The following is a 24105-nucleotide window of genomic DNA, read 5'->3' as shown; positions in this document are numbered from 1 at the left end:
GGAGCCACTAGCAGCAACCCGGCGCCCCTCCCCTACACCTGCCCATCTGTGCCGCACGTCTCTGCTGCGCAGAAATTAGTGATTACTGTGGTTACGAGGGGAGGGGGTTTGTCTTTCCTTCACTACCTCTGAAAATACCCCGCATCAGGAGTGAGGGAGGGGGGGGGGGGGCGAGAAAATGGCAAAAGGGGGGAACGACGCAAAAATGAAATGAGCTGGCGCCACTCATCATTGCAAAAAAAAAAAAAAATGGCCCCCCTCTAAAGGCCGATAAGCGGCACGGAGTGCGAAGAGCTCTTTAAAGGGGAACCGTGAAAAAAAGAGAACTAAAAAAAAAAGAGGACTCCGCCAGAGATGTGGATGTCTGCTCGACAGACTCAGTCGCTGGATATGGGGGGAGGGGAAGAGGGAAGAGGAACAACGCCAAACAGGCAGTGCGACGGCAGCAGATGAACGCCTCCTTTTTGTTTTGTTTTCAGCACCCCCACTCCCCTTTCTGTTTTGCTCTTCTTCGTGATTTGTTGATCTCCCGTCTCAGTCGCTTGTCTCATTTGTGTCTTCTTACTTCCGCAGCGCATGCCTGGTGAGGAAATGGCCGCGCTATTCCTTTTTTTTTTGGGGGGGGGGGGGGTTTCGGAGTCCTCTTCCCGTCCCTGCACCGTTATCGTGGAGATACGCCGCAATCAGGACAGCCAGGAGGAGTAGGGAGGGGAATCTGAAGGTGGACTCGCCTAGCGTATGTCCCCCTAGCGTTTGAACTTCTTGTTTTCGGCTTCCGTTGCTCGTAAAGACCTTGGGAGACGTCACCTCCAGGTTAGGGCGAAAGGCGCAACGGCCGAAAAAGGCGGTCGACAACAGGCACCCTATGGACACCGCGTATGTATGCTATGGAATAGCCCACAGCTGGGCATGATACGTGCCGGAGATGGCATGTGAGCGAGCGCCAAATGCTGGTGCTGAGGATATTTGCCCATGTCCTCGCGCCCCCCTCCTTTCCTCCATGAGGCACGCATGTGTTTGTTTAGTTGATGTTGCGCAGAGTCATTCTCGCCATACTCGTGAATATGCGGAAGGGATGCAATCAGTCTTGCGTGCTTTGATGCCTCGGCGACGCACTTGCTGGCTAAAAAAAAAAGCATAGATGATCAACACCCTTGATGGAAGGGGCAGTTGTTCTTTGTGAGCGACGACCTCTCTACCAGCAGCCATGTTCAGCGTCGGCCACCTCGCTCGTCCCTTGTCTTCAAAAACTCTTCTCTGTTGTACTCCTTTCGCGTTCGTCAATAGTGCAAACAATGACGATGAACTTCGAGGGATGAGTGGCCCGGGGAGACGAGGCCAATACACCACTCTCATCACACACACAAACGACAGCTGCGCTGGACTCTAGTCAAGCTCCCCTCCACCCAATCTCGTAAACGAATGTAGCGTACGCCAGTGCGTACTCAGCCCGAACAGCGGCGCTCGACGTCGTGGCGGTGCTGATTCTCCTCTGTGCGGCAACACGTCACTCTACAGCGTGGTGAAGCAAGGACCACATGACTATCCCCCTCATTCTGCAGCACCGCCTAGATGCAGAGCTGGGGAAGAAGACGAATGCCGCCGCCAAGGTGTTCGCCCCTTACTGGCCCCTCCGGCCCACGTCGCCGGATATCGTGCAACTGGCGCCGTGGGCTGGAGACCGACTCTAGTCTGGATTCATGACGAACTTCAACTGGCGCTTGAGAATGGTGCCGTACTATCAAGATGAGAACTCAACCCTCGAGCTCAGCCCAATTCAGATGGTGGACGTCACCTCCATCAATTCATTGCTGAACTCTGTAATCCAAAACGCCAACGCCACTATTGGGTGTGCTAGGCAGCGTCTGGCGCTAATGATTCACTTCATGGGCAACATCCACCAACTGCTGCACGATACGACGATGTTTTCCAACGAGTACCGGCAGAGCAACGACAGCATCAATGCGCAGACAGTTACCATTGACTTTAAGGAGGCGAAGATACCGGTGCACGCGTACTGGGATTCCATAGCGGAGGACCCCGCGGCTGGGGACTATCTGCGGCTATGGAGCAAAGAATACTACGCAAGTCTGAACGTCTTCTCTAACAATCTGGAAGTGGCGTATGCGAGCAACCAGAAAGACGCGCTGTGCAGAGGCGGTAGCCGAATATTTCAGTGCACCCCCCTCTTCAGTTCATCATTGGTTGGAATTTGTTTTCTTCGTCCCCTCCCTAACCCCGTCCTCTACGATGTTGGCTATGCTCGTCTCTCTCCACACACAAACAGAAGCTCGTAAGTCACAACAACGCCAGGACAGGGAAAGTACTCACCGCATTGGCATTCTGTCCTTTTCGAGTTGTCTGTGAAGCCTGTTCTGTAGGTTTCTCATTTGCTCTCTCTTCTCTTTCTTGCCTGACATGATCAGAGGCTGTGAAAGCCCTATCCGCATCTCTTTTCTGCTTGTTTCGCTTTGAGCGGGGAGGACGAAAGGGGCTCAGTACTGCACACCAAGTCGATGTCACGGTCAACATTATACTCGCCGCGCATGCTAGTAGCGTATCTCAGTGCGACAGCGCCATAGCATAGCATCGCTATCCTTTACGTAGGACAGTACTGATGTCCACAGTTTTTTTAGGGGGGATTCTCTCGGCCCTTTGCCTTTTCGCAATATGCGAGCCACGCCTTCCGCTGATTCCTTCCCGCCTCTCGAGCGATAAAAGCTGAGAGACGGTTGATATTCAACAGGCAATGGGGGCGCAGGAACGAAATCTGATCCCTTTTCCCCCTCCGCTTTCCCCTTTCTTATTTTCCTCTCGCGCGCACAGTTTGAAGTTCTTCATGACCATCCAAGATCAGAGATTTCTTTGTGGGTATTTTGTCGTATTGGCCATTGTAGAGGTATCTCGATGCCGCTTGTGTGCGCGTGTGCATCTCTCCCCCTACGCACTTCGAGGCAAGTGGTGCACTTCTTCCGGACAAGCAAACGGAGTCGAGGCAGAACTCGGTGGCACTCTGCAAGCCTCAATTTGAGTGAAGACTTCTTGAGGGTTCCACTTATGTGAAGTCAGTCGCTCTCTCATCATCAGAAGCACTGCCTGCCATATCGCTGCTCATTCTTCTCCCCTTGTGCATCGTCATGTCCCCCGCATTAGCCATCTTCCGGCTTTCTCCGCTTGCCTCCTCTTTTTCTTCTCGTTTTCACGCCGCCTCCCTTTCATCGCGTATCCGCCTCTCGCCAGCGCATCGAGGGAGCCATCGCCTGCAGTCTCGCTACTTTTTGGGGCGTGCACTTCAGTTCAAATAACAAGAGAAGGATGCCGTACTCGGCCACGATCCCAGTAGCGGGCAGCATCCACTACCGCTCTATTGGCATGGCCGCTGTGGCCATTGCGGGGCTGCCGACGGTGTGGAACGTCGTTGCCCGTAATGAATACCGTCGTCACACGATTGAGAAGGCAGTGGGAAGCAAAAAGGCTGGCGCCTACCTCTTGGCGGCTGGCATCTTTGTCGCCAGTGTGCTGCGCGACTACCTATTTCGCAATGCCATGGTGCATACCCCGAGCTCTGTCTTCCCCATTCTCTGCACGCATGCCTTTGGCCCTGACAGCGCCGGTTTCGCGCGCAGCGTTATGAGGGGGACCGGTACTGCACTGCTACTGTCTGGCACGACGCTTGTTGTATCGTCCTTTCTCCGCCTCGGTGTCACGGGCACGTACCTGGGCGACTACTTTGACATCCTGATGGACGAGCGCGTAACTGCCTTTCCGTTTAGCCACTTTGACAACCCCATGTACCTCGGAGCCACGCTGAACTTCCTGGCCGCCTCCATTATCCAAAACAACGCTGTCGGGGTGCTACTCACGGGCTTGGTCGCGCTCGTGTATCACGTGTCGACCAGATACTTCGAGTCCCCCTTTACGGCCATGATCTACAGCAAGCGCGGGGGAGGCCCAGGAAGTCGCTGCCTCGGTGACGAAGATGACGTAGGAAGGCAAAAACACAAAAATATATAAAAACAATAAACGGCTTATCGGCTGACTATGGGACTCATCAGTGTTTTTCCTTGGAATGGAGTACGCGCTGGGTGCGTACCACCACCACCACCCCATCCATCCATTCATCTCGCAGGTCTCTCCAGTGAGAAGACTCGACGCCTCACGCCCATACCCCATGACTCTTCACTCGCTGCTGAAGCCAAAGGCTTAAGAAACGCCGCTCTGTAGCTCTCAAGACTACTGCAGCTTCTCCTTCTCTTTCGCCAGACGTAGTCGCTGCTGGGACGGAGCTGAAAACATCATGGCGCGTGCGTGAGAAGAATTCTCCTTGGTGGAGCATCCTTTCAGTGCATAGAAGCTCATCTGCGCTGCTGATGCCGATAGCCCGCACATGAGCCACACTGCTTTCGGGCATGCGCCTGTTCACTTGTGAGTACACCCCTCCTCTTCCCCACCCCCCTCTCATCCTTTCGCTCGACGCACCACAGGACAGTGACCCACTGGAAGTCAACTACCACCACCGCCACCACCACCACCAAACCAAAGAAAACGCTCGTGGTAGAAGAAAAGGCGCTCTAGTAAACGAGGGGTGCCTGACCCGAATCTGCACACTGAATGGGTCTGCCGCTACCTTTGCCTACGCAAGTGGCGTGTCTGGTGAGGAAGCGAACGTCCACAGTCCCTTGCCACCGCTCGCCACATACCTCACGTGAAATGTACGCGTGTGTGCTTCTCTTCTTCAACGCCTAGAGCGTCTTCCTTCGCCTCACAAGTTATGAGGTGAAGCAGTGGGCTAGCGAAATATGCACAGCAGCGCAGGCCTACTACAGTAAAGGTGTACCGGAGATCGCTGAATGACTGCGACTCTCGTTTCTCCTTGCCGTTTGTCCTCTCTAACCTGTACGTGGGAGCGACCCCCCACTCCACAGAGTGACAACAACACAACAAGACAACCTCGAATTTCACTGTGTTGGTGTTGAGCGAGTCCGATTGACATGCATGTGTGTGTAGGAATGTGGGCTTTGGAGGGAGGGAGGGGGATTCACGTGCAGAGGTGCGCCTCCCTCCCGTCGTGCCAACTCGTTTCTCTTCCTTTTCTTCGTGTTTCGAACGCCTCAGTCACGGAGCTTGATGGGTCTGTGCCCTGAGCTCCCTCTTTCCCCTCTCCTCTTCAACTGCAAAAGTGCGTTTGGCCCCTCTCGTAGAAGGGGGAGGGGGCCTCTGCTATTTCTCTTCCCGGTCGGCATCCGGTTGCGTCATGCGGGCCTATACTGCGTGTGGTAGGAAGGGGGGCATGGCAGCTCTCTTTCCTCTCTGTTCTCTTGGGGGAATACGAACTGGTGTTTTTCTACCCTCTCGGTGAGTTTAAGCCAGTCCCACCTGAGCAGCCACCCATCACGTCAACCACCGGGTGAGACATTATGGAAAAGGGAAGGGGTGAACTCTGCACCTTCGTAGAAGTCATCAGAAAGCTGATCAGTGATTTTTTTTTCAGAATGGAATGCAGAAGTCAGTCTTCCCTCCCACCAGGTGATGTCCAACAGGTGTTGGTAGCATCGCCTATAACAGGTTAGAAAACGAAGAGGAACCACCTCAGACCAATAGTGACCTTCTCCTCTTTCCCCTCTCTCCTTCTGATCTCACACCAGAGAGGACGAGAAATATTCACACATCAAAGGGTCACACTCACATGCAGACCAACCGGCGTGCATGCGCAGTTAACGTACGCGAATCTCTCTTATTAGCTTTCTCTTTTCTATCTGGACTCTTCTTTGGAATTCTCCCTTGTCGCCGAGCATTGCGGTGTCTCACACCCTCGAAGCGACCTTCTCTCTTTCCCGCGTGCGTGTGTGTGTGTGTGGGGGGGGGGGGGATGTTCGTTCCGTTGGCTCCCTCAGTGTGTTTGCCCGCCGCCTCCTTCATTTTTCTTTTTCCGCTCTGAAGTATTTGCGTCCCTCATCAGCGCCTTTTTTTTCTCTTTCGCTTTATTTTGCATAAGCGCATGGATGCGTGTGATATCGATCAGAATGACAGCACTCCCAACAAAGATGAACGCGTAAGTGTAGTAAGGAGATGACACACACCTCTTATTATCTGCCGTGGGCGAGAGGCGCCTGTCAAGACGCTGCACAACGGCTTCGACTGGAATGGGACTTTCCTCGCTCCCTACGTCATGCGAGCAGTTTTCTGCTAATTCACCTTCGATCATTTCTTCCCTTTTCACTAACCCCCCTCCTCCTCTCCCTCTGAGCATCCTTGCCTCTTTGTCCCTGCCCCACATAAATGACCAGCACGTGCACGTACACACGCACCCTCAGCACCTGCCATTGCCGCCTCCTCTCGCTCTCGCTCTCCCTTCCTTCTCTTCCCCTCCGTCCCCCAGGGTCAGTGACTCACAGTCGCGCTTGCTCTCTCGATACATCTGCCCTTCGACTAGACATGGGACAGTGGTTAGCCTCCGCCTTCAGCTCTCTTATGGGCAAGAAGGAAGTGCGCATTATCATGGTCGGTCTGGATGCGGCTGGCAAGACCACGATCATCTACAAGCTGAAGCTAGGCGAGGTTGTGACGACGACGCCGACCATCGGGTTCAACGTTGAGACGGTCGAGTATAAGAACCTCAAGTTCACCATGTGGGATGTCGGCGGTCAGCAAAAGTTGCGCTCCCTGTGGCACTACTACTACCAGGGCTCCAACGGCGTCATCTTTGTCGTGGACAGCAATGACCCGGAGCGAATGTCTCTAGCGAAGGAGGAGCTGGACAAGATCTTGGCCGAGGAGGAGCTGCGTAATGCAGTGCTTCTCGTGTTCGCAAATAAGCAGGATCTGCCCAATGCACTGACGACAACGCAGGTTACGGAGAAGCTTGGCCTTCAGAGCGTACGTAATCGGCGGTGGTACATTCAGGGGTGCTGCGCCACGACGGCGCAGGGCCTCTACGAAGGCCTTGACTGGCTGTCCAGCAACATCTCTGTCACCATGCAATAGTGAGAGGTGGTGCACGTCAGGTAAGAATTTAGTTCCGATCGACAGCCCATCTACGTGCTTCACGAACGGTGACCCTCCGACAGCGGGTCAGGATCGTGGCAGCTCCTCCAACAGAGCTGAGGGCGGAGGGGAGGGGGGAAATTTAGTGCAGATGAACAAGATGGGCTTTGTCTTTTCCTTTTTAGTGTGTTTTTTTATCGCTTTGCTTGTGAATATCGCTTGTCTCTCCTCACGCACACGTCAGCGCTGACGCGTGACTTCGTGTGCAGGTGCGTGTGGCCTCTGCCGCACTAACGGCTGTGAACCACGCCACTTTCGTTTTATGCTCGACTTCACCCGCTGGCTGGGAACGAGGCCGACTCTCCAGACGAAGAAAGGCTAGCGCCACGCATCCAACATCGCTCCCGCTTTGCAAAGACTCCTTACTCGCTGTGGGCAGATGGTGCGGCGCAGGCAGTCGTCAAGCCAGCAGCGGCTGCGGTGCTGTCTAGGTGTAATCAACTCACAGGCACCGCGGCAAGAGGCAGCAGTCCCCTTGCATGCAGCTCCCGCGCTGAGTGTGAAGCGGTGGGGCTGGGACCTGACGTGGTGCGAAGTCGACCCGCTCCGCTAGGACACAGGAAGGCAAGTGTTGTGTGTATGTGTGTGTGTGTTGTTACGGCCTCACTCTCCCTCATCGTGGCGCTCAGCACGGGCGCTACAACGGTGGTGGATGGCATACTCCGATGCATTGGGGCGCTACTGCTGGCGCAGCGAGCCCACCGCGTGCGCCTCCCGTTTGAGCCCGCCTCTGGCCCTTGCGAGTAGGGACACGGCAGGAAGGCTGACAAGCTGTTGAAATCGGCAGTGCCCGCAGAGGTGACGCGAATCGCATGGATCGCGGACCTCTTCACTGGTCGCACACGCCAGGTCGGCATCCCCTGTTACCTGCACGGCAGACGCCGCCGCCCCCGAGCAGGGCCGATGGTGCAGCGTGCGTGCGAAGAAGGAGCGAGGGGGACGTGAAATGCCTCTATGGCGCGTGGCCCCTGATTGTCGACGGTAGGGACGGTTCGCCCTAGGCGAGCAGTGTTTTGGCCGTGGTGCCGGATCGGTAGGCGAGGAAGGGGTGGTGGGGTGCGCCTGTCAGCGCACGTGTACGCGGTGGGGTTGGGCATGCGGAGGCAAAAAAAAAAAAGAAACGCTCAGTCGTCGATGTTTCGATTGCTGAGCGCGCAGGCACCTCGCCGTGTGTCTGCCGGCTACCCGCCGCACGTACTCCCTTTCATGGATGCGGGAGGTGACAGGAGCTTGCCAGGAGTGTGCACGAAACGTACAACAACCAGCAGTGGTGGCGCTGTCAAGCCAATGTGGCACGTGCGTGAGAGGCGAGAAGATCGTCGTTGCGGCTGCTTCAACGGATGACCAGCGATGGATGTCAGTGAGGAACCCTTTTGCGTCTCTACCAGAGGCCTGGTGGCTGCCGCTGTTCGTGTGCGTCAATGTGCTTCCTTTCGCATGAAGTGGGCTGTCGAAGTGTTGAAGCACGCACGGCTGTACACCGGCAGATACCACTTTTGGCAATTAGTGCGGAGTGCACAAGCGTCATTTCTGCTAGGACTTGGCGCCATCTCTGGGATGCCTTCGCCGTACCCCGCGTCTCCGTCGGAACGGGGGACTCGAAGATCGGCCTCTTATCTATCTTACTGTCTTTCGAGTATTTTCTGTTGCTCACACTGTTGTCGTCTTGTGGTTCCCTGCCGTGTCCTCGTGCCTTTACCTCTCTCTCTGTTCGTTCTCTTCCTCTGTATATAAGCTTCGCCGTCGTGTGCCTCCTCTCACTCTTCCCCTTCCCCGGGCTCTTCTCTTGAAGTTAAAGCTCGACTACGTGTCTCTGATTAGCTGGAGAAGTGAGAGGACCGGAAGAAGTTGAGAGGGATGTTCATCGCTAGTGCTGGTGGCGGCTAAGCTGATTGTGAGGGAGGTTTACTATTCCTCAGTAAGGGAACCCATAGGCCAGGTCGGCAGGGCATGTCAGAGATGACTCTCCTTTCTTTGCGTAACAGCCTAGCCTGCTAGAGCTGCGAAGAGGGAGCTAGTGTCATCGGTACTGCGCCCCTCCCCCTTAGCAAGTGTGCTGCGTACGTATGCCTACCTTCCCTGTTCACCACCTCGACTGTCCCTTTCACCTCGCGAACTCTCCTTCCCACCACCTCTCAAGAGCAGCGAGGACTCGTTTGACTTTGCTCCAACTTACTTGATGGACGTGAACATTTTCGTTTGATCTCATTCACTTCAATCGATCGAGCAGCGTCCCACGTTTCTATCCCATACACTTACTCAGCCCCGCCACGATGTCGTTGGACTCCGGAGTCAACGCAGCGTTGCTGAATCTCTGCGCTCAGCTGCAGGACGGTGGTACCGCGAACACGGCTAGTGAGGGTCCCTCAGCACTGCATTGCGCAGGAGGATCTGGGGAAATGGTAGCACAGCCTAGCCCGAGCGCTTCTGCAGGGGCTGCGACACCGGCTCCCGCCCCCTCCACCGCTGTTGGAGAAACGGCGAGACCCGCCTCCGACTACGAGTGGCTTCGCAACGCCCTCGCCTCGGTCGAGGCGCCCGAGAAGCGGGTCAAGCAGCTGCTCTTCAACATGGAGAACCGAACTACCGAAGGGGAGCCGGGACCTTTGACGCCGGAAGAACAACTGGAAGCGTTGGCGGAGCTGGCTGACATGGTCGAGGATGTCAACTGGGCAGCAGAGTTTGCACTCATGCAAGGCCCGCAACGACTTCTTCAGGTGCTGCGTCACGCAAGCGCTGCGCACCCTCTTCTGTCGATCAGCGGCCGAGGTGCTGCCGCAGGCGCTGAGGCCTCCAAAAGTACCGACGCAGAAACGAAAGAGGAGTCACTCGCCACCCCCGATAGCACCCCTTCATCGGTGCTGCCGTTCTTCACAGCACTGGCCCTGGTCATTGCTCACTCGGCTCAGCTGAATGCGCCGGTGCAGGCTGCGTACCAAGCAGCTCACTGGGAAGACACCCTTCCCCACTTCATGGCTGACTGTGTGAAAGCTGTTCAAGCTCTCTTACTCCTTGGCAGTGACAGGCAGGCAGACGGCACACGGGGCAACAGTACCGAGGCTGCGAGCGTAGTAACAAGAGCCACGTCCTTGATGCGCCTGCTCGGTGCCGTGTTGCATGCGTGCAGCTGCCTCTGCCGCGACTACCCGCCTAATACGATTGTGTTTCTCCAGAGCAGCGGCTTGGCCGTTATTGTGGATACGCTCAGGCTAACGCGAACACTGCTAGAGGCACACCTGGGGTGCACGCGAACGGATGGAGGCGCCCCCGCGATTGTCACCCACATCTCTTCCGGCGCGGCATCTGATGAGGAGGCAGACGACGTCTACGCGCCGCTGCTTGGTACGGCCCACAAAGTAACTGCGCGAGCTTTCTTCTTTGTCACCTATCTGGCCTCTGCAGGTGTCTCCAGCGAGGAGGTTATTCAGCTTGCGTGTCTGCACGCCGAGTCCTGCAACAGCAACGAGACGATCCAAAAGGCGGCGGCGCGTGCGCTGACGGAGTTGATGGCAAAGAGTCCCAATGTAATCAAAGAAGCCGTGCAGACGCTGATGCCTCATCGACTAAAGGAGTGGCGGACACACCTGCAGCGCACAGTGGGCGACGAAGAAATGGAGGACGAGCGCCGCCACTTTGTGGATGTGTTCGATAAAGTCAGCTGACGACAGTGCCAGAGCAGCGGCGCAGGTGTATATTTCTCCCCGTAGTGCCCCTCGCTCTTCATGCTACCGCGGTAAAGGCGCCCATGGCAGGCGATGAGGTTGTGGGGCCCAGGCACATGCGTATGCATCACCCCCTTCCGCTTGACGCACCCAGTCCTGTCGAAGGCGCGCGGCGGCAGGAGAGAGCGGTATTCCCGTGCCCCATAGACGCGCTGTCGACCACTCCTGGCATGGCGCGCCGCGTCTCGAGCAGGGCCGATGGTGCAGCGTGCGTGTGAAGAAGGAGCGAGGGGGGACGTGAAATGCCTCTATGACGCGTGGCCCCTGATTGTCGACGGTAGGAACGGTTCGCCCTAGGCGAGCAGTGTTTTGGCCGTGGTGCCGGATCGGTAGGCGGGGAAGGGGTGGTGGGGTGCGCCTGTCAGCGCACGTGTACGCGGTGGGGTTGGGCATGCTAAGGCAAAAAAAAAAGAGAAGAGTCGACCCATGGCTCTCTTAAGGATGTTGTCGTCTTCAGGTGACTTTCCTCCATGGTGGGAAGACACTGCAGGAGCCTCATGAGCAGCAGAGGCGGTTACAGCTGAAAACTTCCCGTCATCCATCTGGAGTTGGACAATGGTGAAGGAGATGGAGGGTGGGGAACGTTGTTCTCTCTTGTCATCGTGGCCGCGAGTAGCACGCGCATGTCGGGCCCCTCAGCTGCATTTTCGTAACTCATTCCGTTTGCTCTTGACTATGTTTCTGCTTTCTTCGTGGTGGTGCTTCTCCCGTACGCGTACCCTCTTCCCTCTTCCCCACCCCCTGAGCTCATGGGGCGTGATGGCGCGCAGCCTCAGCACTTAACGGTGCTGCGTTGTTTGTGTTCCACATGGCGCCAGGCCCGTACATATGGAGCCCCATACAGTGCACCCTGCAGCTTGTCTTTAGCCGCCCCAACAACGGTGAAGCGATTCTAGCTGGCTCCGCCTACCATGGCACATCCATCATCCGCTACCGACGGGAGCCTTACTGTGATGCAGCCAAGAGCAACGTGAGCACTACAACCTCTTCTAAAACGTCCTCCTCCGGAGACAACTCCGAGTACGATAACTTCCTGCGACACCGTCGCGTTATAGCCGAGAAGAGCGCTCTGCACCTTCATGCACTCACAACCGCTGGTGGCATTTACAAGGATGCAAAGGTGCTGAATGTGCAGTCCTACCAGGTGAGGTGCGTCTCCCCCTCCGCCGGTGCGGCCACTGGGGTGCTCAAAGTTGTCTCCGTTGAGCACGAGGATGGTGGAGCGGTAGCAGCGGGCAGCCGCAGCACCACCGGTAGTGCCGCAAAGATGAAGGGAAATGCCATGGGTAGCAAAAAGCGTGGCTTGGCTGGCGTGGAAAATGATCTGCACACGTCTGCAGACGCACCCTCCCCCGCCGCGGTGGATTGGGGATCAAAGCTGGTCCTGTTCGAAGGAGCCAGCAGCTTACCCCCATTCTGCGAGGTCGATCTTACGATTCGCTTCGTTGGTGCCGTTCAGTCTTTTGATCATGGCGGCATCTACGCCGCCCGCGGGACCGACAGCAACCCTAACACGGAGGATGTGCCTCTTCTCACTCATTTTGAGGTGCGCTTTGCCCGATGCGCCTTCCCCTCCCCCGACGACCCGCAGTATCGCCTCGACTGGCAGCTCAAGAGTATTCAGCTGCCCAGTTGCTTTCACACGATCTTGACAAACGGAGAGGAGCGTGGCCGCAAGCAGCTGCTGGCACAGCAGGCAATGCAGGTGAGCTTTGCGCCGTGTGGCCCGCTGCCCGCGTACGTCTTCTCTTTTGCGTGCTTCCCAGACGCTGCTAGTTTGGAGAGCACATCCGCAACTGGCGATGGTTTAGACGTGCTCGAGGGACGCCTGGTCATCCCTAAGTTTCTCGGTGACATTACAAGCAGCTTTTCCAACGCGCCCATTCCCGTCCGTGTGCTGGCGCGACGACAAGCACGGATAGCTACGGCGACCCTTGAGCGAGTCTTGCGCCTCACCATCGACGCTGTGACAGCGCTCCAGCAGCTCTTTCAGTGCCCACTCCCGCTCCTTCAGTGCGAGCACCTTGACGTCCTCCTTGGCCCGACAATGCCGTATATCTCCGGTATGGAACACCACTGCTCGATAATTCTCAACGAGAGCATCTATCAAGCTGATAAGAAGGCGGCCATCGGTAGCAGAGGAGGAGGGGGTGCGAACAGCAACGCTGAGGTGGGCCAAACAGAGCTCATTGTGCACGAGGTGACACACCACTGGATTGGAAATGCACTGGGACTGCCGTTTGCAGTGAAGGAGGGCATCTGCCAGGTGATCGAGCAATGCGTCGCCGACACGCTACTGGGCAAGCCAATGCGCAAGTACAAGGCGGACAGCGGCGGCAGCGCGAAATTCAACAGCCCCTCACCCTCTTCCTCGACTGCGAAGCTACCGAAGAGCACCATTCAGGCTTCAGAGAAAGGTCACGAGTTCACAGGAGCTTCGTACCAGCACGCACGGAGTGCCATTAAGCAGCTGATTGCTGACCACGGGTTCGACCGCTTTCTCCTGTGCCTGCAACAACTGCTGCACAAGCACGTCGTCATTCCCATGCGAGAAGTAGAGGAAAAGGGCGGAATTGAAGTTCTTCGACGCATCGGTGCCGACGTCGCCGTCTCCCCTTACCTAAGCACGAGGGAATTCCTGCACGCCGTAGAATCCTCATTGTAACGCATCATAATGCGCAGAGTCTGTACAGGCATGTTCTCATCTCGCGTGGCAGCACGCCGCCGTTGCGGTGCCGACGCGCAGTGCACCGACTAAGCCTGCCACGGTGCATGACTGGCCGAAGAGAGCGATGCGTCTCAATGCGGCGTGGCGCGGGAACGACAGATGTCGTATCGCTGCCTGTCTTGTGCTCGTGCTGTGTGCCCCATCGAGCGACGCTCAGGGCACTGGACTGCGTGCGTGCCCTACCACAACATGCGCGCACGCGGCTGATCCGTCCTCGCTCTCCTCCACCTGCTCCTGAATCTCTTGTCGCACCTCCTTCCTCCCCGGCACTCGCCCCCCACCCCGCCACCCGCCACCCGCCAGGTCGCTACAAAAGACCCGCCATATCACGCGTGCCCGCTGAACCGACTCTTTGCTCTGTGACGTCGCACGGCCTCCCCAACGATGCGCCGCGCCATCTCCTCCTCGCTCACCCGCTGTGCCGGCGCTGCCGGCGTGACGTCGGCCCTGCTGCAGCTTCCGCAGCACCGCCTCCAGTCGCAGGCACCGCCTGGTGGGCTGCAGCAGGGCTGTCAGCAAGCCCCGAAAGCCGCTCATGCCGGGCACGAGCACAGCCACCACCCGGAACCAGAGGTCGAGCCGCCAAGGAAGCCGACGGAGGTGCCCAAGTTTGTGAGGATCAACACGAGTGACAAGGGCATCACGAACGTGCAGCTGGCCCGTCCCCCGGTGAACTCGCTGAGCCTGGAGTTCTTCCAGGAACTCAACCAGTGGATGCTGTGGCTTGGCAGCAACGAGGAGACGAAGGCTGTAGTCATCTCTTCTGCGATTCCGACAGTCTACTCAGCCGGACTCGACCTCGCCGAGGTACACAACCCGAACCCTGAGCGCATGTCTGGCTTCTGGCAGAGCTTCCAGGAGATGTGGCTGATCTTCAACTCTTTTCCCAAGCCGATCATCGCGGCCATTACGGGCAACGCACCGGCGGCGGGATGCATCATCGCGATGGGTTGCGACTACCGCGTCATGGCTCGCGGACCGAAGGACAACACGAACAACAACCGTCTGTACCGCATCGGCCTTAACGAGACGAAGCTAGGACTTGTCGCCCCGCCATGGACGATGCCAGCTTACGCCTACCTTCTGGGCTCACGCCAGGCGGAGCGGATGCTGCAGCTGGGTGAGACACCCTTGGCTGATGATGCCCACAAGCTCGGGTTGATTGACGAGGTGGCTCCCGATGAGGAGCAGACGATCGAGGCCGCCTACAAGCAGGCGGAACGCTTCCTCAGCGTGCCGCAGCAATCTCGGTGGATGTCGCGTGATATGATGCGCCGTGAGTACCTGCAGATGCTCGCCTCTGACGAGGAGCGCAACTACGACACAGAGTTTTTCACTCAATTTGTGATGAACCCTGAGGTGCAACACAACCTGGAGCGCTACCTGGAGCGCCTCAAGAGCCGCTCTCGTAAGTAAAGCGGAGTGACGCTCGGCCGGATCCCCTGCCTGCGTGCAGGCCCATTTCTGTTTTCACTCTCGCCCTTCCGTGAAGCTCTGGAGCAGAGGGCGAAAGCAGCAAAGAGGAGTCGCGTGTTTTCCGCGCATTTCCTTTGTAATCTCTTCATGTGCCAACGGAAGCGGCGTGTGCAGGAGGGCTTAAAAGGAGGAACAGCGACAGAACACTGCGCAGCTCTCGCACGCACAGGGGATCGAAAAGAGCCGTAGAGGAGACTCTGGTAAAGGGGCGAGCGAATTAATGGCGAGGGAAAATGCGGTGTAGCGCCTATGCGAAGTAATTTACGAAATAGAGGCGCGCCGCAGCTCTCAGTACTTCATCTACGCCAGAAGAGGTGCAGACGTGAAGACGCGCAGTGTGTGTTTTCCTTTTAGGTTTGCCCTTTTCCACCGCAGGGAGACAGAATGGTCGTTGAAGAGGGTAGATGGTTGCGCCAATGTGTTTTTTGCTGCGTGGGGAGGGGGGCGGGGCTTGTCTGTGGCGGCGATCACTGCGTTGTTTCGCGGCTTTTGAAAGTACGTACTCTTCACTCATCGCGCACGTACCCCAAGCGCTCTGCCATCGTTGGGCCTCTCATCGACTTCCTCGATCCATCCCACCCACCCACCCCCTCTCTCCCGCCCTTCTCGCAGCTGCCTGCCGTCATCGCCGCTTCCCTGATCTTTTGGGTGGTCCGCCTAAGTGTCGGACCTACAAAGGTGCCCCCCACCTGCCTCAAGGCGCTGTTTGGCATTCCGTGCTCCAGCTCCTCTGGCACCAGGGCTTCTTCGTGGTTCTGCTCAGAAGCAGCGGCTCTCTCCATGTGTGCCCTTCCACCTCTCATGTTACGGTCTAGCCTTTCCAACGCGGAACTTCCACTACCTCTCTGCCTTCAATCGGATTCACACCCGGAACGCTAGCCTCGCTCATACGCATCCGCCGATTCCCCTTGAATCGACTCGGGCTACCAACTCAGCGCATCATGTCCTCAGATACAGAGAACAGTGACTTCACCGATGGAGATGAGCTGATGTCGACGCCTGTCTCTTTCTTGCACACGACTCAGCTAAGCGGCGCGGCCGCTAGCGATCGCTACGCCAGCGCGCCTTTCCTGTTTCAGATCCGCTTCAGTCGAGCCACCCAACCAACGGAACTACTTGTAGTGGACTCGCCACCGCCGCCCAGCCATTCACACATTCGCCATCAGCTAGTGCCTCAGCGGCTCCAGCTTGGGAAGCACGGCTCCAGCAACGCCGCTGTTCAGAGCGGAATGCCCGCAGCGGTCGGTTCCGCACGGCAAGGCAAACTGAAGCCGGGGATGAGGAGAGTTGCAACGCACCAGACGCACTTTGCGATGGTGCGGCAGCCGCCAATATCGAGTGGGGACTGCACGAGCGATTCTGACTCTCTCCTCGGCAACACCAGAGAGTCGTCACTCTCCTACACGTGGACGGACCGCTACCTGGACGAATCACCTTCGGCGACAAGGACGCGGTGGATACAGCAGCAAACCTTCGGCCCTGTCTTGCAATCTGAAGGCGGCAGCAGCACTGTCTCTTCCGTACCTCGTGCTCTCTGCGAGACAGAGGCTGCGTGGGGTACCATCCTGGCGCACAACGCAGACACACGCAACAGCGCTGCAGATGCCGTAGTTCCTCAGTGGAACGGAGAGGACGATAGACGAGGGTGGAACATTCGAGGTGGTGGTCGTGCAGGACCTCAGCGCGTTGAGCTGACAGCGGCCAAGGCTGGTGAAAACGATCCTGGTCGAGAGAGGCACGCTGAAGAGGAGAGTCGCTTCACCGTCTGCCCATTGGGAAGCCACGTAACCCCAATAGCTCTCGAGGCACTGGCTCATGTCTGCAGCAGCGGCGCATCCGCGTGTACCAGTAACACCTCAACAGTGATTGCCACAGTCCAGCAGTCGTGTCGGGCAGCACGGATAATACCACTCGAAAAGACGCAGAAGCCTCCAACCGCAGCAGCCGCAGTCAGCGCAGCTGACAGCAGGGCACTTGATTCTCCCGACGGCAAGACAGGGGCGGCATTGTCTCCGGCCACTAGCGGTCGTTTGCAAGAGGCAAGCCTCTCGTCGGTGTTCCTCGACATGGTGCCAGCTTCGAGAGCACTCTCTAAAGGAGGCCGTGCTGGCATTGCGGGCACCGACAACACACAAAAGAGTCACCCGTCTCCCACCAAGCCGAGTCAGCGCGAAAGCCATGAGATGGATGACAACTTCAGCGAAATTGGGCAAAGCCGCGGCAATCTCAGAGCCTCTCGATGCGGCCCGCCACGTGGCCGCGTTCTCAAAGTCATCTGCGAGGATTGAGGAGGACTAGAAACGCATGCTTCAATGTCGCACGCTCGAAAGACGGATGTGGCGGAAAGACCATGCAGTATGTCAAGGTTAACTCGAGGAAATGAAAGTCGGAGTACTCAGTGAAGGTCTCACACGGATAGAGGGTACTTCCGCCACCCGAGCCCCTCGCCATGAAGTCACTATAAAAGGGGAGACCGCAGCGGAGACCTATTGGGGTGCAACTGCCGTGTCAGCCTCGTTTTTCGCTTATAGACTGCTGCTTTTTTTTTTTGTCTTTCCTACACTCCTCCATGTTAGCGTGTGCTGAAGAGGTGCAGCTCAGATAGTGCGGCATGGCATCAACCGCCTCATGTGTGTGTGTGTGTAGAATCTCGTACGTTGTTCCCCCCCCTCTCTCTCTCTCTCTCTCTTTCTTTCTTTCTTTCTCTTGCTCCTTTCGATCTACTCCCGTTCCCCGTGCCGTTTTACTGTACGTCTCATCCCTGGATGCCTGCGTGTGTGTGTGTGTGTAGCCTTTCGTTGGTCTTTCGCCTTGGTGCGCTGCATGCGTGCTGCATCGCTGTTGTTGTCTCACTTTATCGGGTCGTTTGCACCACTGCTTTCTCTCTCCCTCTCTCCCTCTCTCCCTCCCCTCCCCTCCCTCGTGTCTTTCTTCATTGGATCCCCCTCTTCTATTATTCACCACCCCAGCCTCGCCTCACGCGTGAGTGGCGCCACGGGAGAACGAAAGGGGTGGTGGAGGCGGCTAAACTCTCCTGGCATAAAAGCGAGACGGTACGCACCGCATCGGACATCGCTGCGGTGCTTCTTTAGATGCAGTGCAGGGACACTTCGCAGCGGACTCGCCAGCGCAGACGCAGTGCCAACATGTACTGCTGACGCCCCATTGAGGAGGTGGAGAGATTCACCTGCTTACGTTCTCGGCAGCGCACGATGATTTTCTGCCCCTCCACGTGCCGCCACCGCTCCCTCTACCTATGCAACTCTGCCTGTTACCGTCCCGCATCTCTTCCCTGTGTGCTGATCAGCAAACTTCACTGTTGTGCGGTCAATGACATTGGCGAAAGTGTACGACGACATCACCGCCTATGACGAAGCAACTCACCGCTCGTCTTTCTTTCTTGTGTACCTCCTCGCACTACACATTCCCCACCACATATGTTATTCGACTGAGTATCAGCCACCAGTCCGTCGCCTCTTCTGGAACTCCGGTGTCGGTCGACAGCACAAGCCTGGCGACATCCATACGCCTATATAGAGCCCTCTTTCCCGCCTACATCCCCTTAGAATTCTCCTCGTTGGTGTGTGTGTGTGTGTCTTTGTTTTCCATCTTGGGCCCTTGTCTTATCGGCTCTCTCTCTCTTTGGTTTGCTGGTCTTCTTTGCGTCCTTATTTTGATTGTTCCCCTCCCCTCCCCGCCCTCCCCTATTCGCCAATCAATCTCTTCCCTTGGATTCAGTTGTAGCTTCTCGTCTCTGTCTATCCCACACCTTCCCCCCCCTCCCTGCCAGTCCATTTCACTCTTGATCGTAACTTCTTCTTTTCCTCCAACATAGTCTCTCCCCTGAAGTAATTGGCCTTCTCTTCATTTTCCTTGCCGATTCCTGTCTCTCCGCAGCGTGCTTCGCTCCTTCAGCTGTTGCCCTCGCTGCTCTCTTTCCTGGCAGCCGAGAAGAAACACTCTTTGTGGTAATCCCTATACCATGTCCTCCGCCGCCCGCCAAGCGCACCCAGTCGATGTCGCAGCGTCGGAAGGAGCGACATCATTTCTGCGAGCCAAGAACCTCCCCGAGGCGATCTCGCTCACCAACACGCCCGGCAAAGTGTGTAGTTCGGCAGCCAGCGCAGCAGAAGACGCGAGCGCACGTTCGTGTGCCTCTGAAGTCTCCCTTATGTCGCCGTCCCGCATATCCTCCGAAGTGTACACATCGAGCCACCACACCGAAAGTCGTCAGCGCAGCTCCTCAAGCGAGGCGCAGGCAGGCTTTATGCCTGAGGCACTGCATGAGATGGGCATCATCGGCAGCGCGCGGAACGGAAAGGACCTCCCGGCCACTCTCCATACACCGACGGCAAAGCTGAAAGTCCAGAAGCACGGAAAACCGCTAGCGGTGAAACTGCACCCGCCTCCCTCTGCTGCCGCGGAACGGCCGACCCTGCCGCCCTCATCGCATACGTCTGAGAAAGTGCAGCCAACCTTTTCGTCCTTCAATCCACTCCGCAAGGACTCTGCTCAACCGTCGTCAGACTTGTTCTCCATGCAGATCCCGAGCAGCCACACGCAGAAGAGCAAGACCTCGTCGAGCGAGCAATTACCTCCCACCCACCCGAAAATTGCCGGTGCGCCGAAAGTGCCACAGAATCTTGACCAGCGCGGCATGAGCTCCGTTGCATGCTCGAATGTCCACCTGTCTGTGCTGGCTGATCTCTTGGAGAAGAAGGTGTTCTCCGAGGAAGATGTGCTGCTGGAGCTGGAGGCTATCCGAAAGCGCTCACTACTCACCTCGACCCCTTTCAACAGGCGCCTGCTCCCCATCCTCGCTTGGTACCTGCTCCGCGACAAGTTTGGTGAGGAGGCAGCCACCCGGTACGTGTTTCTGCTGACATCCTCGGCCGGCGTGCCACGGTCCGACGGAGCGGTGAACACGACGCTCACCATCGCCTCTTTCTTGCCTCGCGTGAACAAAATCCGGCGTGTGCGGCGGGAGGCAAAGGAGAGTAACCGTAAGAAACCGATGCACCACTACGCCATCACACCCCCGGCATGCTCGACAGAAACAGCGAAGCTGTGCGACGTCAAAGGGGCGCATCATCAGCGGCAACGTCTGCGGCGGATGCCAGCCTTTGACGCCCTCGAGGACGCGTCCGACATTCCGACGGCAAGCCCGACGGATCGCTTTTCTTTGAAGTCCCCCATCACACGCAGCAGCCCCTGCCTGCGCAGCGTATCTCCGTTGCAGTATGGACAGCTGCGCGTGTACACCCGTGCGCACGCAGCCGTCGACCGACAGGCAGCGAAAGCAGAGGACCGCCCTGTCGTGGATGTTATTATGGACGCTGCGGACCCCCAGGCTCGAGCGAAGAACGCGTTCGAAATAGTCCAGGCGGAAGCATCGTCAGTCGTGGAGGAGCCCTCCGTCTTTCACGGCTTTGGACACCAATCACCGGCAGCTAGGGGCACCGCAACCAAGTTGACGTCGAAGAGGCGCTCTCCCATTCCACCCGCCTCCGCACATCCTACTGGCGCTCTTGCCGAAGCAACGGCGCGCAGCCGTCACGGACTGCAGGTGCACGGAAGTCAAGGCTGCGAGATGCTCGGCGTGACACCGAGCGCGGGTGCCTTCAGCGGGATCGCCCCTGCAACGGACAGCGAGGAAGGTCTGAGCCTGTTCTACCGAGAGCGTGTCGAGGGAGTCGGCCAAGAATGTATGCCCTCTGCCTCGGCATTTTGGCAAGCCATCACCCCACCCCACGCATCTGCTGAAGGCAAGGCATCGGGTCGCCGATGCTTACCAGCTAAGCATTCGCAGCATAGGCACCTCGATCGCAGTGCCAGCCCGGCGGACGTGATGGGTGCCGTCACGCCGTGCCTGTCGAGCATCCTCGCGGTAAGGGACTACGACGCAAGTGCGCAGCAAAGCGGACTTGCTAGTGAAACCGGCAACGCCCCAGATCTCTCTACGATGACAAGTGCTACAACAAGCTCTCATAGCTGTGTAGAGTACTCGCATGGTGTGGCTGGTGACCGCAAGTACTACAATGCCGAGCTCGATGTAATTCTCGAAGACGCACCCTCACAGGCACTCACAAGCGCCACCGCGTACTCTGCCTTGAATGACCTTCATGAGTCTCCCGTTGGTGATGACGACGCAGAAAACGCCGCCGGCACGGCTCACTGCCCAGCAATATCCTCCCTACTGCAGGGCCGTAGCGTGGCTGAAACCTCGCCGCCGTGCGCCCCTGAAGTAACCGACACGTCCAGGTATCAACGAGAGCAGCGGTCGTACTCCTACATGAACGGCGCGGAGAATTCGATGAGTCGCACAGTTAAGGCCACAGAGCACTACTCGATGCTCCTGAACACCTCTACAGCAGCGCACAGGCCAGCCTGCCTCCTGTGCAGCCGCAGCACCGAGGTGCGGGAAAATAGCAACACCAAGCTTCCCGGTATGGCGCAGGCCTCTCAGCCAGAAAGTACCATCGAGAAGAAGCACGGCTACAGTAGTCTCCTGGAGAGCCACATCGACACGGTGGCGACAAGCAGCACCCAGCGGATCGCCACAGAGAGAAGGGACAGTGACTCGCATACAGTCGCAGAGTACAGTGCGTTTATTTGTGCAGAGGCGTCGGCGATGGAGCCATCTACAAGCGGTGCTGTGCAGTCGCAAGCCATCAAAACAAGCGAAACGTGGCGTAGTGACACGTCTGCCACGACTGCCGCGGCCGTCAGCATTGTTGAACCATCCGCAAACATGGTGCATTCTACGCAGCAGAGCACGTGTGGAATTCTTAACACGCCTACCACTTCAAGATGTCGGATGCCATGCAGCGACCTCCACAGCTCGCGACGCGTGGAGAGGAAGGCACAGTTATGTGGTCGCCCAGCAACCGAGAGCTCTCTTGACGACACACCGGTATACAGCATATCTTTCAGCCGCACCAACACGCACCACTCGTCACCCTCCACAAGAATCAACGGGTCCTCGTACGCTGCATCCGCACCAGGAGGCGAGTCTGGCTTTGGAAACCTCCTCCGTACTAACGTCGAAGCCTCAGCACTGGGTAGTGGTGATGATCTGCGAGGTTTTTTGGCTGAATCATTCCCTTCCATCGCCTTCCCCGGCGCATCCTTCCACCAGAACAGTGTTCTACCTGGTGGCACCAGCACCAATGCAAAGGGCAGCTGTGCTTACCAAAACATACGCTGTTCAAACTTTATCCAGCATTCTGCGAATCAGCATGGACAGCGCAAGACTCATCTTCGAACCTCCGCATCACTGCCACCAACCGCCAGCGCCACAACCTTGCTGAGAGAATCCCCCGATCACCGTCCCGCCTCTAGTGACGCTAACGTGAGGCGCAGCTTATCAGATGCGCTTGCAGCTCCTTTCGGAGACTCGTTCTCAATGCACAACCTAACAGCTAAAGACAATGACACATCACAAGCAATCCACAGCCACCACCCTCCTCCGACGCACAGTACAACTGCCCCGGCTATGGAGAATTTCGGCAGCCTCGTTGAACACCACAGCGTCCACTTACGCGGTGGGTACGGCAGCGTGATGGAGGGCGACAGCGCTGTGGCACCAGACGCGAGTCTTGCGTCGCGGTCGGCCGGTGGGTACGGCAGCGTGATGGAGGGCGACAGCGCTGTGGCACCAGACGCGAGCCTTGCGTCGCGGTCGGCCGGTGGGTACGGCAGCGTGATGGAGGGTGACAGCGCTGTGGCACCAGACGCGAGCCTTGCGTCGCGGTCGGCCGGTGGGTACGGCAGCGTGATGGAGGGTGACAGCGCTGTGGCATCAGACGCGAGTCTTGCGTCGCGGTCGGCCGGTGGGTACGGCAGCGTGATGGAGGGCGACAGCGCTGTGGCACCAGACGCGAGCCTTGCGTCGCGGTCGGCCGGTGGGTACGGCAGCGTGATGGAGGGTGACAGCGCTGTGGCACCAGACGCGAGCCTTGCGTCGCGGTCGGCCGGTGGGTACGGCAGCGTGATGGAGGGTGACAGCGCTGTGGCACCAGACGCGAGCCTTGCGTCGCGGTCGGCCGGTGGGTACGGCAGCGTGATGGAGGGCGACAGCGCTGTGGCACCAGACGCGAGTCTTGCGTCGCGGTCGGCCGGTGGGTACGGCAGCGTGATGGAGGGCGACAGCGCTGTGGCACCAGACGCGAGCCTTGCGTCGCGGTCGGCCGGTGGGTACGGCAGCGTGATGGAGGGCGACAGCGCTGTGGCACCAGACGCGAGCCTTGCGTCGCGGTCGGCCGGTGGGTACGGCAGCGTGATGGAGGGTGACAGCGCTGTGGCATCAGACGCGAGTCTTGCGTCGCGGTCGGCCGGTGGGTACGGCAGCGTGATGGAGGGCGACAGCGCTGTGGCATCAGACGCGAGTCTTGCGTCGCGGTCGGCCGGTGGGTACGGCAGCGTGATGGAGGGTGACAGCGCTGTGGCATCAGACGCGAGTCTTGCGTCGCGGTCGGCCGGTGGGTACGGCAGCGTGATGGAGGGTGACAGCGCTGTGGCACCAGACGCGAGCCTTGCGTCGCGGTCGGCCGGTGGGTACGGCAGCGTGATGGAGGGTGACAGCGCTGTGGCACCAGACGCGAGCCTTGCGTCGCGGTCGGCCGGTGGGTACGGCAGCGTGATGGAGGGCGACAGCGCTGTGGCACCAGACGCGAGTCTTGCGTCGCGGTCGGCCGGTGGGTACGGCAGCGTGATGGAGGGCGACAGCGCTGTGGCACCAGACGCGAGCCTTGCGTCGCGGTCGGCCGGTGGGTACGGCAGCGTGATGGAGGGCGACAGCGCTGTGGCACCAGACGCGAGCCTTGCGTCGCGGTCGGCCGGTGGGTACGGCAGCGTGATGGAGGGTGACAGCGCTGTGGCACCAGACGCGAGTCTTGCGTCGCGGTCGGCCGGTGGGTACGGCAGCGTGATGGAGGGTGACAGCGCTGTGGCACCAGACGCGAGCCTTGCGTCGCGGTCGGCCGGTGGGTACGGCAGCGTGATGGAGGGTGACAGCGCTGTGGCACCAGACGCGAGTCTTGCGTCCCGGTCGGCCGGTGGGTACGGCAGCGTGATGGAGGGTGACAGCGCTTTGGCACCAGAACGCAAGCCTTGCGTCGCGGTCGGCCGGTGGGT

The 24105-nt window shown here is 58.2% G+C and overlaps 7 protein-coding genes and 1 pseudogene across 8 annotated transcripts; all 8 read left to right on the top strand.

Moving 5' to 3' along the window:
- The first annotated feature begins 1538 nt into the window (after positions 1–1538).
- On the top strand, positions 1539–2297 carry LBRM_31_2570 (annotated as a pseudogene). The gene has a single exon. A coding segment is annotated over exon 1 (759 nt).
- Positions 2298–3315: 1018 nt separating this feature from the next.
- On the top strand, positions 3316–4014 carry LBRM_31_2560 (phosphatidylethanolaminen-methyltransferase-lik e protein; the record flags this gene model as incomplete). Its single annotated transcript, XM_001567199.1, has 1 exon — positions 3316–4014. The coding sequence occupies one exon, from the start codon at positions 3316–3318 to the stop codon at positions 4012–4014; it is 699 nt and encodes a 232-aa protein (XP_001567249.1).
- A 2421-nt stretch (positions 4015–6435) lies between these two features.
- LBRM_31_2550 (putative ADP-ribosylation factor) lies at positions 6436–6984 on the top strand (the record flags this gene model as incomplete). The annotated part of the gene is made up of 1 exon (XM_001567198.2): positions 6436–6984. One exon carries the CDS (start codon positions 6436–6438, stop codon positions 6982–6984), a length of 549 nt encoding a protein of 182 aa, XP_001567248.1.
- A 2333-nt stretch (positions 6985–9317) lies between these two features.
- On the top strand, positions 9318–10706 carry LBRM_31_2540 (conserved hypothetical protein; the record flags this gene model as incomplete). Its single annotated transcript, XM_001567197.2, has 1 exon — positions 9318–10706. One exon carries the CDS (start codon positions 9318–9320, stop codon positions 10704–10706), a length of 1389 nt encoding a protein of 462 aa, XP_001567247.2.
- An 868-nt stretch (positions 10707–11574) lies between these two features.
- LBRM_31_2530 (putative aminopeptidase) lies at positions 11575–13431 on the top strand (the record flags this gene model as incomplete). Its single annotated transcript, XM_001567196.2, has 1 exon — positions 11575–13431. One exon carries the CDS (start codon positions 11575–11577, stop codon positions 13429–13431), a length of 1857 nt encoding a protein of 618 aa, XP_001567246.2.
- Positions 13432–13878: 447 nt separating this feature from the next.
- Positions 13879–14910, top strand: LBRM_31_2520 (putative 3,2-trans-enoyl-CoA isomerase,mitochondrial precursor; the record flags this gene model as incomplete). The annotated part of the gene is made up of 1 exon (XM_001567195.1): positions 13879–14910. The coding sequence occupies one exon, from the start codon at positions 13879–13881 to the stop codon at positions 14908–14910; it is 1032 nt and encodes a 343-aa protein (XP_001567245.1).
- A 1001-nt stretch (positions 14911–15911) lies between these two features.
- Positions 15912–17258, top strand: LBRM_31_2510 (hypothetical protein, unknown function; the record flags this gene model as incomplete). Its single annotated transcript, XM_001567194.1, has 1 exon — positions 15912–17258. One exon carries the CDS (start codon positions 15912–15914, stop codon positions 17256–17258), a length of 1347 nt encoding a protein of 448 aa, XP_001567244.1.
- A 1694-nt stretch (positions 17259–18952) lies between these two features.
- Positions 18953–24103, top strand: LBRM_31_2500 (hypothetical protein, unknown function; the record flags this gene model as incomplete). The annotated part of the gene is made up of 1 exon (XM_001567193.1): positions 18953–24103. A coding segment is annotated over one exon (5151 nt), but the record flags the coding sequence as incomplete, so codon positions are not given.
- Positions 24104–24105: the final 2 nt, after the last annotated feature.

The sequence above is a fragment of the Leishmania braziliensis genome, chromosome 31 (genome assembly GCF_000002845.2).
Source record: "Leishmania braziliensis MHOM/BR/75/M2904 complete genome, chromosome 31".
In the NCBI taxonomy this organism is placed as follows: Eukaryota; Euglenozoa; class Kinetoplastea; order Trypanosomatida; family Trypanosomatidae; genus Leishmania; species Leishmania braziliensis.
The sequence above is the reverse complement of the archived record's forward strand: the minus strand, read 5'-3'. Positions and strand labels throughout refer to the sequence as shown.